Genomic DNA, 16,787 nt, shown 5'->3' on the forward strand with positions numbered 1-16,787 from the left:
TTTGTGGATGCCTTCACAGGAAACATAATCCTCTTTGTAATGAATTATAAAACCTGAAAGGAATTTAATAGGTGAAAGTCCATTTTACACATATAGGACATCTAATCTAAGATATGTTCAGCATAATTAACAATAGTCATGCATGCACAGGTTACAAATGAACTTTGATAATGAGAGAATGCACTAACTGTCTTCCAATATAGCAAACATATAACAATATAGCATGCATCTTTAAAAAGAAAAAGAAAGAAAATAATGAACTAAAAATCCCAGTATATAATAGGTTCCATTTCCTGGGGGTTTGCTATGGAAGTGGAAAACATCTCTGGAAGAAGATGCTCCCTCAAGGATTCTGGGCATGGATTACAAAATTTCCATTTTTCCATCTTTAATATGAACATCATTGTGGCTTGATTTTCATTTCATCAATGAAGCGTGCTTCGTGGGGCACTTAAACTCTGGCTGGGGAACCATGCTGCAGTAATTACAGGATGGGCTATCTACAATTTCATCTATCTGAAAGGTTTATTCCTAAAATTCCAAAAGTCTCCCAAACCACGTCCTTCCTGTGTGGGTGCCACTTTCTCTTCACTGTAGAAGAATGGCTTGAGATTAGCAGCCTTGCTGCGTCAGAACAGGGCCTCCCCCTTGCCTTCAGCTACTGAAAGTTGAGTTTTATATATCCATCTCATGGGCTACAGATCCTATCAGCCCAGGGATGCAAATTGTAAGATTTGCCGTTCAAACCGGATCACGCACATAAGATTTTTTTTCTTTTATTTTCCCCTGTGTTGTTTTTTTTAAGAGAGGTGGTGAATATTGCAATCTTCTATGTTTCTTTAAATGTATAAACCATGGAACCAAACAAACCCAACAGCATTACTTCAATGCAGAAAGGAGGCCGAAGGGTTAAGTCTGCAGCCTGGTCAAAGGTGACTCTGGGGTTGCAGAAGAACAGTTGAGATGAAGTTGGCCTCAGAGACCTAGCTTACACTTCTCTGGATGAGACAAACAATTAGTCTTGCTTGTATAAGGTTTCCTATTGAAAACATGCCATTCCCCAAATGGATGTAAGATATGCCTGACTTGAAAAAATGCAGGAAGCTTAAATGACAAACACTTCAACCAAGGCAAGACAAAGGCCACCTTCTCGCCTATAATCGCTCGGAATTTGTCTGCCATTTTTCATAGAGTTGCAATACTCGGTTGAAGGTGGAAGGCATGTTGGACCAAGCTCAGGATATAACTGTTTGGCCAATCCCACTGCAGCTCTCCAGACACATAAATCAAGCTGATCGCCAGCATGTTTCTATTTTAATAGTAGCTGGTACAATATTTAGATCCCAGGGTGCTCCGATACAACTATCAACTACATATTTCCAAGCCCTGCCCGCTGTTCAAAGATCCCCATTATCTTCAGCTGTAGGTTAAGTTTTCTTTGAGTCGAAATCAACTCCCATCAACTTCTGTGGTGTATTTATTGAAATGTGTTTATTAAAATAAATGGATGAGTCTGGCCAAATTTATAGTGATTCTGGACGGCGTATAATGGAATTAATATTTAAATGCAAGACAACATACACGCCAAAGTCTCCAGAACAAGAAACTATTCTAAATAATAGAAAAGACAGAACTTGACAAATAATTAAAAAGACAGAACTTTTTGCTTGCCTTAACCCAAGTTTTCAAGGCTCAGGGTGGGACAGATAAATCCAGAAGAGATGGCAAATCCAGAAAGTAGTTGGTGTGACAGAGAAGGAACACTCATCTTTCTGGATATCAAAGAAATTAAGATGTTAGTCACAATCACACAATCAAAGTCCCACCTCTTTAACAGTGTATGCGTGACATAAAATGGAAGGGTGTCAACTCTGCCCAATTGAAAGGCTGGCAAAAACTATGGAAGACACATAATCTTTTAAATAGCTAGCACTGTGCCATGTTGTATTCTTCACAACACTGCTGTACTATATTGCTTTCTTTTACTCTGTAAAATCCAGTCTCTCATCCAAAGACTAACCAGATCTAAACCTGTTTAGCTTGTCAAGAACACCATGATCAGCCAAGTATGACAACTACTGTGATTAAGAGAACTACTTAGCACTGCTCTTTTAAAAAATGCAGAAATGCTTCAACCTAAAAAAAAACAACCCCACAACAAATCTTACAGATTTACAGGGCAGGGATTTGCCCTGATTTCTCTAGATAAATAAAAAAATGTAGCAGGAAGTTTGAGGTCCAGAAGAAACCTCCATTACGTCACCTAAGAGTGGGGAGTCCTTCACTCGGACTGCTGAAAATTCAATGGTTTGGAGCATAAGATTTAGGTGGATTTGACAAAACAAATATTGGGTTACAGAATGCTAAAATCTGCACTATGCAGTCTGTCACGTCCTATGCATCATTTAAGTTCATACATTTGTTCCCCTGTTGATTATTAAAGTTTGGTCTAGTGCAGGGGTAGGCAACCTTGGCTCTTTTATGACGTAGACTTTATGACGTAGGCTCTTTTATGACGTAGACTTCAACTCCCAGAATTCCTGAGCCAGCATGGCTGGCTCAGGAATTCTGGGAGTTGAAGACCACAAGTCAAAAAAGAGCCAAGGTTGCCTACCCCTGGTCTACTGGTTAAGGCTAGAAACCAGACCACGGTGAGTTCTAACCCTGCAATGGGCACAAAAGCCAGCCGGGTAACTTTAGGCCAATCACTAGGAGACTGTGAGTTCAAGTCCTGTCTTAGGTATAAAAGTCAGCTGGGTGATCCAGTTTCTCTCTCTCAGCCCTTCCCTCCCACTTCACAGTGTTGTGGTTGTGGGGGAAAATAGAAGGAGGAAAGAGGATTAGTATGTTTTCTGCCTTGAGATAGTGATAAAAATAATAAAGGTGAGGAAAAAATAAAATCATGTGATCCTACATTGAATATCCAGGAATGCTATTTTAAGAAACTTAGTAGTCCAGCCCCCTGAGACAATTCACCAGAGACATGTGCCCCTGTAGCGTGTGTGTGTGTGTGTGTGTGTGTGTGTGTGTGTGTGTGTATTTCAAATGCATTGACATTTCCTTGTTGTTTTCATGTTCTTTTCAGATGCTGGCTGTAAGTGTATTTAGGATCTAAAGACGGTGTAATACATGCCATGCTATGTGATCTTACAGCAGCACAAACCTATCAGCACCTTTTGACAGCATCATGAATCAGCTCATCCAGGCCTTTTATTTTCACTGCAATCGTTTTAGTGATTTGAAGAGTGGGTGGGGGAACCCTAATCACTCAGCATTTATGCTGGATTTTTCACAATGCAGGTGAGGCAACTGTTATTCCCCTCTCATAATGTAATAGAAGGCTTTAATCGTTCTAAACCACAGCCGTAATGCGCTGATTCTTCTCAATTCTTTTGTAAGAAATCCTGTAATCCTCGTAGTGGATGGATTCCTTGACTTTGTGAAGATTGAGAAATAAAGCAGGCATTGTGCACCAGTGGATTAATGTCAAGAGAAAAAAAATAGAAGTAAAAAAGGGAAAAAGAAATCGGATAAAGGCAGAGGAGGAAGGTCAAGACAATTGCATCGCTAAGGGGAAAAGGAGTGAGGTGGAATAATACAGCTTTGGATTAGCATCTGTTTAGCGACTTTGCAAAAATCTGTGTTGTGGGCCATCATTAAGGGCTAAGTTTAGCTCAGAAAATTCAGAGCGCTGAAAAAAAATGGGATGGAAAGAATAGGCTACCGAAGCCATTTGTGGCGCTGACTGAAAGAGAGTGTGTAAAACATCAGGTAACACAAGAGTAATAGGAAGATGCATGGCTGCTGTTAAGAAGCTTTGTCTACAACCCAAGCACAATTAGAACTCTTTTCCAGATTTTTTTGGTCTCTCTTTTGCTGATTCAGTGGCCATCTATATATGTTATTTCTAATTCTTTCTTCTAGCTTTCCACCAGATCAGATTTTTAAAGCAGCTCTTGCACAAGAAATAAGCACCACTGCAAAACTCAATTCACAAAGAAATTCTCCACTCCACACTTATGATTTATTATGTATCCTGTTATTATTATTTTTTAGGGACGCAGTGGCTCAGTGGGTTAGGACGCTGAACTTGTCGATCCAAAGGTCGGCAGTTTGGCGGGTCGAATCCCAAGTGCTGTGTAGCAGAGTGAGTGCCTGTTACTCGTCCCAGCTTCTGCCCACCTAGCAGTTCGAAAGCACGTAAAAATGCAAGTAGAAAAATAGGGACCACTATGGTGGGAAGGTAACAGCGTTCCGTGCGCCTTTGGCGTCTAGTCATGCCGGCCACATGACCACGGAGACGTCCTCAGACAAGCGCTGGCTCTTCGGCTTTGAAACGGAGATGAGCCCCTAGAGTCGGAAACGACTAGCATGCATGTGCGGGGGAACCTTTACCTTTACCTTTATTATTATTTTTTACAAATCACTCGAGGTGAACAAATTCAACACCCCTTCCTGATCCCCCCACCCCAACACACAATAACAATACCCTGTGATGTGAATTGGGCTGAGAGGGACTGCCCCAAAGACACCCAACACAGCCTGCTTGCATGCTTAAGGTGGAAACTAGAATTCACAGTAACCCAGCTTTTAGTCTGGTTATAAAAATACTCAGGCAAAACAGATGGTCTTGTCTGATCTTCATTTAGGTTAGAAATTCATTTCACATTTCAAAGATTGCCGAAGGATGTGTTGGTATTCAGAAGGAGAATAAAATGCAACTTGCCAGATGTGGAAGAAGTATGACAGCCAGCATCCTTCACTATCAAGTCCTGACAGCTGGGTTGCTGAGAATTCATCAACAGCATCTGGAGAGCCCCATGTCCTGCATTCATACCTTTTCTACAGCTACACCAAATCTCTGTGGCAAAGAGCTATCACAACTGCATAACAGCAATTACTTTGGGCTAGGCTGTTTTATGTTCTCATCATAGTTGTTACAGAGAATCTGATAATTATTTTTGGCTGCCTTGCATATTCCATTGTGCAAAATGTGGTGTTCGGTGGCAAACCAGAAAGGACATTGCAGTCAGCCTAAATGAAGGTTAGAATATTTATGAGTGTTCGGTGCCTCGCCTCAGCCAACTTTATAATCCTTCTAGAGGGAAAGATTTCTGCAAATAAGGAATTGTATCCCATTCCTGTTGCCTCTATCATTGCCAGAACACAAGCTCCCTCCAGCTAGGTGTAAATGAGACTGATAAACAGTATTACCTACAGTGGCATGTTTGTTTTATTTAAGTGAATTAATACAGCTGCTACAGGGCCGATAATAAGGTTTAGGGTGAAAAAGAATCTACACACGCTGTACTCATCATGCCTTGTTCCCTTTCCCACAGCTCTGTGCCTTCCCTCAGGAATGCCGTAACACTATCCATTCAATTAAATGGGGAAAGTGGGTCTCAGCAGAAACAGTTTCCATGTGGATTTTGAAGTGTGTCCCAGATCAAATTTAAAACAATTCCATGCTGGGACTTTTGCTGGCCTTCTCCACACACACACACACACACACACACACACACACACACACACACACACACACACACACAACGCCACGTTGTGAGCTTCTGGGGTCACTCAATGTAACAACTGGATTGTTTTATAATATGTCATAAATCTGCTTCTCTGGGCTTCCAGAGTTGATAAGGCTGGCTACAAAACTCAGACTGACCCTTCCTACTTCTGTGATAAAACTTAAAATAATTTCTAAAAGGGTTCTGCTTCCTCCAAAGGCTATGGGGTTTGTCCAAGGAATGTTAAAACACCGCATCTTCGGGTGACCTGGTCGTCGGAAATCTTTTAAATGGGCTATTTACTCTTTGCCCAGTTCAGAAGGGCTTCATGTGAAGTGCAAACATTTCGTTATGTAGAAAATTGGATGGATGGAAATGACATGGGTGCACCTCCAGCTTCAGATTTGGAGATGGCCATTCTTGACTCTCTAACAGCCACAGAGAGAAGTTCTCAGGTTCCAGCCTGAGTCCAAAAACTCAGAAGACTAAACCTCTGGATCCCAAATACCTTCAGTTTGCATGGACCGGTTGCTGGCATGCCAAGGGCCAGGGCCAGCCCACAGACCAGAGTTTGGGGACCTCTGCTATACAGAGAACAGCTTTTGTGCATGCAAGAAGCTCCTGCTCTTGTAATTTGGAACAGTTGCTAAATAAATGTCATAATTTGAGGACCAGCTGCACCACACTGCTTGATAATATGCCATTTCCTTCTTCTATTTCCTACCACCTTTTCCAACATTATACAACTATTTGCATAGCCCTAATGAAACAATACACTGACATTTCTTATTATGAGACTCCATTTGACAAAGTGACCCTGATGGTTGCAAACGCAATTGGAAATAATACACAATTGATATATATATATATATATGAGATGCCAGTCACCCAAGAGTTATCTTCTCCCTGTACACGAATGAGCATTGCACTCGAGTTGCCCAATGCAGTGGCTTCATTCAACCTCATCCAGATCCAAGATTACATTACAATTTGTAGCCGATAGGAGAGATAGCATTAAAGTGTTGATCCTATTATTAAATCTGGAGTGTGCAACTTTTCTTCGGGCCTAAAATAATCTTGGAACCAACCTGCCAAAAAGTGGGTGTGTCCAGGAAGAAATTTAATTTTAAATGGTTTAAGTGACATGTAATTAAAATGGCAATAAATAAAATGCAGGAAGTAAAACTACTTCCCATGCACTTATTAAATTATTAAATGTTATTAAAATTCTCCATTGTGTGGCAATTTGGGGTGCGGCCTAACCCTAACCCCTCCAATGCTGTCAGGGTCAACAGGTAGCTCTGACAAACTTCTGGTTTTGTACCTCTGATATAGATGGTGTTACAATTCTGGGGTAATTAGTTCTTTATTTATATCAGGGGTCTTCAAACTTGGCCCTTTTATGACTTGTGGACTTCAACTCCCAGAATTCCTCCACCAGCCAAATCATAAAAGGGCCAGGTTTGAAGAGCCCTGATTTATATCATGGGTATTTCATGTGTAAACTACATCTCCCAACATCCCTTGCTATAGGCAACTGCAAGACAGGGCTGCTATGAGATGAGGAACGGTGCGGTTGATTTTCTGGTTAGGCAGAACAAAAGGGTACTCTAAGCTCTGCTAACATATGCAAGCTAGGTTGTTTTTTTAATTGTAACAGTTGCATATTCTAGTCACGCCACAATGCAGCATCTGTGTGTGCAACAAGAGGACCACCAGACAGAATGGCGAATTCGCTATAAGGTGTTGAAAAAGTATACTAAGTTTATGAGGGGTCCACAAACTAGTCTGCTAACTTCATGGATAGTGGGAATTGCTGACCTGTTATTATTGTTCTACCTACCCACGTCAGTTTGTACAGAGAGAACATTGTCCCATTTAGGGAAATGTCGTGAGCCTGTTCCTGGCCACATTAACTTATCTAAGCCCCACGTCATCTGGTTTTAAATATTAAATATTAAATATATATATATATTTAAATTGTTAATTCTATCTTTACGAGCTCCAGAATGTCTTGTGTTTTCAGCGAAAGTGCCACTCCTTTGTTGAAACATTGTGGCAAAATCCATGACGAAAAGGGCTGTTTCACAAAATCAGCATCAAATGAATATCAAAAGGAAAGCAAAATTAAGGAAGTGCGATGTTAAATCAGTTGGCTTTTAACAAGGTAAACAACAATTCGGGTCAATATGGTTCCAAAGGTAATATTCAGAGATTGAAACCTAATCTGGAGATTGGGACTAAAAAGTTCCACTTAGCTTATGAGTAGATTTTAGAGGGATATTGTTATTAATTTTAGTATTAGTATTGATTATATTTTTGTTTAAGTTATTATTATTATGTTTTTAATAATTTGAATGTATCTATGTTAAAGGGGAGTTAAAGCACATTATGAATTTGGTTAATTTTATAATGGATAATTTTAGTTAGAATATGATTATTATATCTATAACCCTGTATTCAGCTCTGGGAAGTGGGGGGAGAAGGGGGGTGGTATGGGGTGGGTGGGTTTTGGGGATATGTATTGTAATTTTTTTTTAAAAAAAAACTCTAATAAAAAAAGAAACCTAATCTGGAGATGAATTTGGTTAGTACAAGCTCTAAGTTCTTTGGAAAGATGTTCTAATTAAGCTATCAGTGCAAATCAGGAAATCTTGCTATTGATATTGGGATCTCATAAACTCATCCCTACAGAAAGATTCCACTGTTTTGAATGAACTTGTCTCAACAGCTCTAACCTTGCTATATTGTTCTAGTTAAAACAACAACAATGCAACAACCCTCCCCACTAAAAAAAAATAAATAAAAAATAAATAAAAAAGAACTTCTGGGTTGGATTAAGGATTATCTATCATGTGGCTCAAGAAAACGCATGCAATTCTTACATAATCGACCATTTTTTAAGTTGGTTGTCACAACACCTGGCATTCTAAAGATCCATTTCCTAGAACAATGTATTGTTGATAAGCACAATTGTGCAGTTCATGCATTCCAAGACAATTGCAAAGTGGTTTATGATTTATTTACTTTTTACAAAAATAACCATTTACAATAAATTAACTCAGGTCTTCTATAGACTGATTTAAAGGGAAAAAAAGAAGTTTGTGGTCACCTATATCTTACATATATTTTGAGAACAACCCTCAGTGGCCACTTCTTAGCTAATAACGTGCGTTTCTCCTTCAGCCAAAAGCAGTCAAATTGTTCATTTTCATGATTAAGCAACTTTCTTTGATCTGAACATTGGAGCTTTTCAATGGCTGAGTTAAAACTGTTTTCGCCACTGATAAATTCAAAATCAGAAGAGACCAACCAATTTACTTCCAGATTTTGCTCCCAATGTGCTTTATGGACCCTTAAACCTATAACCATTGTGCATTTCTGTCTGTTTTTGTAATGGGTTATTGAATTAAATAAAACATAATTTACCCTATTTTGAACTTTTCAGGAATTCCCCACCCCCTCCTCCTTTGACTCCTACAGTCTGCATTTGTTTTGCCTGATTTAGTCCTCTTTAAGCTAGAAGCATGAGTAGGACAGTATTTATTACAGTCAATTTAACTGTGAGCTTGATGGCATTCCTTTATCAACAGTAAGCCTTGAAGAGAAAGCATGAGAATGGGAGGAATCAATTGCATGAGTAAAATTGTCTGACTTGGTCATCTGGTATTCAGATATCAGTTGAGTCAGAAAGGGATATTGCTGGGCTGGTCTATATCTTAAAGGTCTGCTAGTTATGTTGGAAAGTCATATTTTGCTTTACCAACCATGTGCTCTAAGATGAAACAAAGATTGTTGGCAAGTTTCAGCCAACACAAATACTAAGATTTGACTGCCAACATGAGAAAAGTCTGTCCTTTAGAACAGCTGTGAAGATGAAGCAATTCATCATGAAGATTATTATTCTAAGCATTTTGGAAACTGCCTTGGGTACAATATCTGGGTAAATTTTACATGGTTTCAATTAAGAGTGGTCATGCTTAAAGAGAGTAATACGGCACTGTCTTCCTTTGCCTTGCTCCTGTCACGGATGAAAGATTTTAAAATAAGTACGGTAGGTTCAACTGGAAGCAGGGAAGCCATTATAAGATGTTTGTCTTAAAGAGCATATTGTTATTAATGACATGTATTATTAATAATAGTTACCCTCATGCTGAATTTCTCAATGCACCCTGCTTCTCACTGAGGCACTGACAGGCTGAAACAAGACAGTGTTTAAATCGCAGTTTGGCTGTAGTTACAAAAGGCTGTATATATTTTACTCATATTTATAAATCAGTTTCATGTTCTTAATCAGCAGCTGGTTTTCCTTCCGTGAGTAGTTGTGCACCTGAAGTTTGAACTATTAAATTCAGGGCAAGGAAAGAAAGCCACTTTCTGTCTGTGTTCTTATTTTAATTAAAAAAAAACCTCTTAATGCAGAAATAATTATGTTCCCACCGTGAGTCAACCTGTTATCATAATCCAGAGTAACTTTCTGGAAGAAATAATTGTGATCACAGGAATTCCACTGTTGAGGAATTCTGATTTAGTGCTGTGAGTAAATATTGTATACGAGTTTTTGCAACTGAATGGTGTATGACTAGCTACTGAATCACCACATTTGGTTATGAGCTGTTCGAAAAATTAAGAGAGAACAGCCTCCAGCCATTTTTTTCCAATACAAATTAATAATAATCAAGATAAGTCTTTGAAATAGGAAAATACCTTTTTAAAATTAATTCCACATTCTCATATCATTCTGCTGTAAATATGCTGATTCACTGGAAGTTTATGAGTAAAGTAGCAGCAAATTACAATAGCTGTCTTTATTATTATTATTATTCACAGGATTTATAGGCTTCTCCAGCTGACTCTGAGCAGACTTTTATTTCCTTCTTGAAAATACCTGAATGTACCAATCTTTCATACAATACAGATCGAGAGGTATTTCCATAGTGAAAATTTACTCAAAAATAAATCATTCTGTGTTCAGCAGTCATTCCCAATAAAACATATGAAGAATTACAACTTTCAAAGAGCTTTGAAATTTTATTTATTTTATTTTTTATTACATTTATATCCCGCCCTTCTCCAAAGACTCAGGGCGGCTTACAAGCTTAGCAGTAGCCTTCATTCTATGTATATGCCTGCTTGTTAGGGCAGATCTTGTTTGTTTTATTTAAATGCATGCAAGGTAGTTTGAGAGTTATGTATGCAATTTAACTTGTAACTTCTAACAGATTACTGATCTATTTTAATGGGACTTTTATTTTATTTCTGACTGTCTTTCACTTTATGGGAATCTCTCAAAGATCAGGATATGAGCAAATGCAAATTAATAGCAATTGCCTTTGAGTTCATAATAAGCGATTTGTGGTTATAAATTCTTGGCTTGAATGAAAAGTGAGGGGGAAATTGATATAAAATATGAATCACAATATAACATTGTAATAAGGCAATTGTAAAGTGGAATTACTCTGTCAATGCCTTTAAGCACTTCCCTAACATTTCAATTAATTACACACTGTGTTCCTACATGGCATGTTTTGCCAGACTATATGGAATCCAATTATTTTTTAGAGAATGGGTCTAGTGATTCCCAAAAGACGGGAATCTGGCAGGGGGCAGTTGGAAACCTTTTAGCTAAATTTTACACTAATTGTCTCAAACATAAGTGACCCTGAATTTGGTGAAACTTACATCTTTTTAATACATGAGATTGAAATCTAGGAGTATTTTACAAACAACACTTCCTTATCAGATGGGAGTAGATAGATTTAAATTAAAGCCCAAAAGAGATACGCCTTCCAAAAGAATCCCTATCCAATAACTTTCTGCTTTCATTTTAAACACTATTTGTCATGAAAATGTTTTGCCACTCATGTTATGATCAATGTGGTTTATTGAGATCTGCTTTAATGATAACACACTTAATCTACACACAGGGTGCTTTATGAAAGAACCACACCCAATTTCTAATTCTTGGCTTTTTTTGAGAGGAATTTAATGATTTCGGTTTTTAGCACAAGTAGTAGCATCAAAGTAAGATGCCCAAGAATGAAATCTGAAAATGTCATAACTTTCTTTGAAATGTTATGGTTAAAAGCAACATGCACACCATTAAATTTCAGTGCAATCTTTTATTTTGGAAGCAGGAGAACACCTGTTCTATTAAAATGGGATTAAAAAAAATACTAATTTTAATGATCGAAGTTTCACTGCCAGTTCTGCCCTTGATTTTACAGAGTAGAACAGGTGAGTGTAAGACTTCAGATATTTAAAGCAAACAGGGCTTATTTCAAAATGTTACACTGTGCCAATGTGTTGCACTTGATTGGCTAAACAAATTACATAACTTTTCCCCATCCTAAAATAGTTATTACACAACAGGTCTGTTTGCTACTTGGTAAAATTTATACAATTGTTAAGGGGATTCTGTATGAAAACCTTTTGAGCGTGCCACAGTCAATGTTAAATTATTTCTAAACACAACCTTAGTAGGCTAACAATTGCAAAAAATTCTCCTTTGATCGAATTGGGACTAGTATGATTTTCGGTTCAATTAAAATCAATACACTTTTTTGAACAGATTCTCATTTCTGGCCACATTGTCCCAAAGGGAAGGGAAAATGGATTAAAATATTTTCTGATTCACTGATTACATGCTCACTGATTTTCAGGGACAGAATATTTCCCAATGCAATATATTAGGAAAGTGTGGAGAAATTGGCCTGAGTGGCCATGTTAAAAGAAATATATTTTCCCCGAAGTTTTAAGCAAACTGGGTCTTCCAGTTTAGTAGTTGTATAAAGTATTAGTGGGTTTACTTCACATTTAAATCATAGGCATGTCAACTGTTCAATCCTTACACCCAGTGCTTGCAAGACCTGTGAACATTGCAACTAAACAGTTTCTATTACAGTTAATCTTATTTCCTAACAAGGAAATAAATTGCAATCATTTTGGAATTGGATTACATCCTAAAGACAATGGGACACTTTATTTATTGTACAGAAATCCCACGGGTCTTTCAAAGCAACAAAGTGTTTCTTTATTTTAACCTGACATTAACTCTGCAAACCGAATTAAGCTGGGCAAAAGGTTGAATTCACACATAATGTTAAGACATAGGATGGTTTCCTTGATTTAGGCTTGGAGGAATGTGTGGACACACTCCTTGTGGTTTATGTCTTAAAACCCAACAATTTGGGGTTGATTTAGCAAAGTGGCTTAGTGGCATACCTGAACTCAAGTTTTATTGATTTGTCATTCTAATAAGCTTCAAAGCTAAAAAAAAAAAAAAGCATTTCTGTGTGGCTCAACCTGAACAAAATCCAGCCACAAGGCAATATTAATATGGCAAGTAGTAGAATCGGTGCATCAACTTTTGAAGAAAGATAAGCGACTCTTTGCAAACAGCTACAGGAGAAACATGCTAGAGGTCCTACTTCGGAATCACAGGTAGAGAGATCTAGTTTTTCCTTAGGATTGGAAAAGGAAAGATTTAATGAAGATCACTTTGCAAGGACTAGACTAAGCCAAAGCGCTAACTTATTCCTGCCTGTTCCGGTCTAATCCAAAACTCTCTCATCATTTTCGCCAAGATCTGTAACTGTTTTTTTAAAAAAAAAAACTGGGAAAGCTGACTATTTTATGGGAAGGAAATGAAAACAAAACAAGAAGCTTCTTCAGTTCTGAAGTGAAGAAGCTTCTTGGATGAGAAGCAAAAGGTCTCCAAGCAAAAACAAATCTGGTCCAGTTGCCTTTTATGAAAGCACCTTTGAGAAAGCCGTGATCTGGATGACGGAGAATCTCCATATAGACAAAACAATTCTCCCTATTTTAGCCCCAAGCTCACAACACCCACGAATTACAACCAATCGTATTTGCTGTCCTTTGTATAATCACAGAGCAGGGTGACTTAATCTTGGACTCTTGGGTAGCCCCCCCCCCTTGTCATAGGAACTCAACTTTGGAAGACAAGTGCATGTAGTAAGTAACTGCAATGTATTGTAAGCAACTCCATCTGAAGACCTGAGCTCCTAAGAGTACTTGGAAGCATTTATCCAATTCACCTCCCTTCTCTAACACCCCCCCAACCTGGGTATTATTTCTGGGTCCATTTTGGATCCAGAGGACAGTTGCTTGCCTGTCAAAAAGGAAAGACAGATGAAGAGAGGATACAGACAATTGCCACTTTGTGCCTTTGAAGTCATAGGAGATATAACAGGGTAAGTGACAATTGGGAAACATTTGCTTGCCAGGCATTTGAGAAACAGCATTATTGGGAATTATTTCCTTGATTGATCTGCCCTAGTCAGAGGTTGATTTCTAAAGCTCCTTCTTACACTTGGATCTTAGTTTCGGGACTGGGATGGGGGTGGAGAGCAACTGACACTTTCTCCAAAACCAATAATCTCCCCAGCTGCTGATCCCAACTCCTTGGCACAATCTTAAATCCCACTTAGAGAAAGTGGTGTGTGTGTGTGTGTGTGAAACTCTCTTTTGCCCCCGGTAAAATTCAAAGCAGGATGCCTGCAACACACTGAATACCAATTTCAGGTAAGTCGGTGTCCCCCACACCTGCTTTGGTTCTCAGTGGTGTACAGCTGGACAAGTAATATCACAAGTGCTGTGTGTGTCACTTTCCCCGTAGAAGCCCCCATTGCTTGGAAGGCCACAAACGTTGTTGACGTTCAATAGCAAGAGTTGCCCTGAAAACGTATTTCTAAGGGAAGGGATTTGCGTCTTCTTTGGCAAACATTTTGTAGAGACAGAGAAAGGAACGGAAGGAAGGAAGGAAGGAAGGAAGGAAGGAAGGAAGGAAGGAAGGAAGGAAGGAAGGAAGGAAGGAAGGAAGGAGAAAGGACAGGAAGGAAGGAAAAGAAAGGAGAAAGGAAAGAGAAAGGAATCAAAGGATGGAAAGAGAAAGGAAGGAAGGAAGGAAGGAAGGAAGGAAGGAAGGAAGGAAGGAAGGAAGGAAGGAAGGAAGGAGAGAGGTCTACATCCATCGTTAAGTTTCCTTTGCCTGGACCCCCGAGGCAGGATCCAAGCCCCGCAGCCGGGCTGTCCTACCCCAAAGTTTTGCCCTTCTCGAGTGGGGAAAGCCAAGCTTCCCTTCCTCCCCTCCCCTCGCCTCTTACCGGTGCAGGAGTGCAAAGCTTTGGGTCTCACGACCAGCGAGGGGCAGACGGAGTAGAGCGAGAGCTTCTCGAAGTAATCGCAGGTCTCCTTGGAGAGGATCTCGTCGATCATGAAGGTCTTGTAGCGCCGCCTGGCTGCTTTCAGCTGCTGCCCGGGAGAAGGCAGCCGGAGCCCGCCTTGGCAGTGCATGGCGGGGGGGGGGGAAAGCTCGTGGGGTGGGGGCACCGCGGAGCCCCGGAAGGTGAGCGAAGGAGAAGGAAACCGAAGGGAAAGTGGGCGCGGGGCGGCTGAGCGGGCGGCCGCCGGGATCCAGTGACTGCCTGCCTGCCTGCCTGCCTGCCTGCCTGCCTGCCTGCCTCCCTCGTAGAGTTCACTCTCTGCCCGACTTCCTTGACTGACTGACTGCCTGTCTGCCTTGCTTGCTTGCTTGCTTGCTTGTCTGCCTGCCTGCCTGCCTGCCTGCCTGCCTGCCTGCTTGCAGGCTTGCTTGCTTGCTTGCTCGCCTCCTTGCCTGCCTCCTTTGCCTGCCAGCCGCACCCTCCTCCTGCCTTCCCCACCTCCAGCCTCTATATAAGCCGCGGAGAGAGCCGCGCACCCGGCCCTGCTCAGAACACCCCAGCTGTCAATCAAGCGCGCCTATCTTCCGCAGCGACCCCATTGTTCGACCGCGGGCTGTGCGGGAGAGCGAGTCATCGCTCTATTTTAAGCAGCCGAGGTGTGGATAGGCTTCGCTTCCCTCCTCCAGCTGGAAGAAGGCCCAGGGGTTGGGGTTAGGCTTGGCTGCGCTGGTGTGTGTGTGTATGTGTGTGTTGTGTGTAAGAGAGGATTCACCTCCCCGCCTCTTTTAGCATCCTCCCTCCCGCTTTTGCAGCAGAAGTTGGAAGAAACAGAAACGAACTTTTAACACTCCTTTGGAGACTTAAAAGTTGCCCCTCGGGAAGTCCTGGGGGGACTTCGGTGGTTGGTTCCAAAAAGGAGCAGAATCCGAATTAAGCTAAGCCACAAATAGGCGATAGCGCTGAAAACAGCCCGGTCTGCCTTCTGGGGGTGCATCCCCTGCTTCCCCAAAGGGAAAAGCAGAGGAACCCTAACCCCCGGGTGAAGCTCAACGCGGGGTCCTGCCCTAACCGAGGTAGATCCAGGGTGCCCTGGATTAACAGGTGCCCTGACTGTAGTCCGGTCCCGCTTCAGTGCTTTTTGGGCGGGCCGGTTAATATTCGCTTCTCAGCAAACGTGCGCGGGTCAGCATTATAAACTAAAAGACGGGAGATTTGTAGGAATGGCGGGGAAAGGCGTTGTGGCGTGGGCCTTCAGGCCGAGTCCTCTAAAAGAAGCTAACCTTGGCCGGAGCACGAAATAGTCTCTGAATACAATGAAAGTTGTGTTTGTAATGGAAACATCCCATTCTTTGTTCTTAACGATGCCCTACCGGATAACTACAGTACTTTGTAGCATTGTACAAACACAGACACAAACACACAAACACACAAACACACACACAGAGAGAGAGAGAGAGAGAGAGAGAGAGAGAGAGAGAGAGAGAGAGAGAGAGAGAGAGAGAGAGAGAGAGAGAGAGAGAGAGACTGGTTCTAAAAGGCTCCTATAAGCTACAATGGGCTCTCGGGTAAATAGGCTTTGGTGTGAAATGGTCTCAAGGGAGGCCCAGGCGCAACCCCACACCTGTCTGCTTGCTGAGTTCGGAGGGCCCGACTTGGACGCCTAAATGAAACGAGAAAGTTTTCCCCACCCACTGACTGATCCAACGACCCAACTCTTTGCCGATTCAGGATACTGAACGTGGACTCCCATCGGCCTGCGATCAAGAGAGACTCAAGTTCAGAAAATTTGCCATACCAGCCTAAATTTTGTTCGGCTTCATAGGAAACTGGAGAGCCATAAAGAATACACTGATGCATCTCTCTCTCTCTCTCTCTCTCTCTCTCTCTCTCTCTCTCTCTCTCTCTCTCTCTCTCTCTCTCTCTCTCTCTCTCTCTCTCTCTCTCTCTCTCTCTCTGTCTCTGTCTCTGTCTCTCTCTCATCCATCTAATCTAACTATTACTATCTCTCTCTCTCTATATATCATCCATCTCTATCTATCTATCTATCTATCTATCTATCTATCTATCTATCTATCATCTATCTATCTAT

The 16,787-nt window shown here is 40.9% G+C and overlaps 1 protein-coding gene across 1 annotated transcript in view; it reads right to left on the reverse strand.

The window, feature by feature from the left end:
* The window catches only part of BARX2 (BARX homeobox 2), a 40,654-nt gene extending 25,719 nt beyond the window's left edge, over positions 1 to 14,935 (reverse strand). Inside the window, exon 1 of the mRNA XM_081333688.1 lies at positions 14,639 to 14,935. Within this exon, the coding sequence (XP_081189814.1) occupies positions 14,639 to 14,828 (190 nt within the window). The 5' untranslated portion in view covers positions 14,829 to 14,935. The remainder of the gene's footprint in view (positions 1 to 14,638) is intronic.
* Between the last annotated feature and the right edge of the window lie 1,852 nt (positions 14,936 to 16,787).

Source organism: Vipera berus (genome assembly GCF_964194415.1).
Source record: "Vipera berus genome assembly, chromosome: 8".
Taxonomy (NCBI): domain Eukaryota; kingdom Metazoa; phylum Chordata; class Lepidosauria; order Squamata; family Viperidae; genus Vipera; species Vipera berus.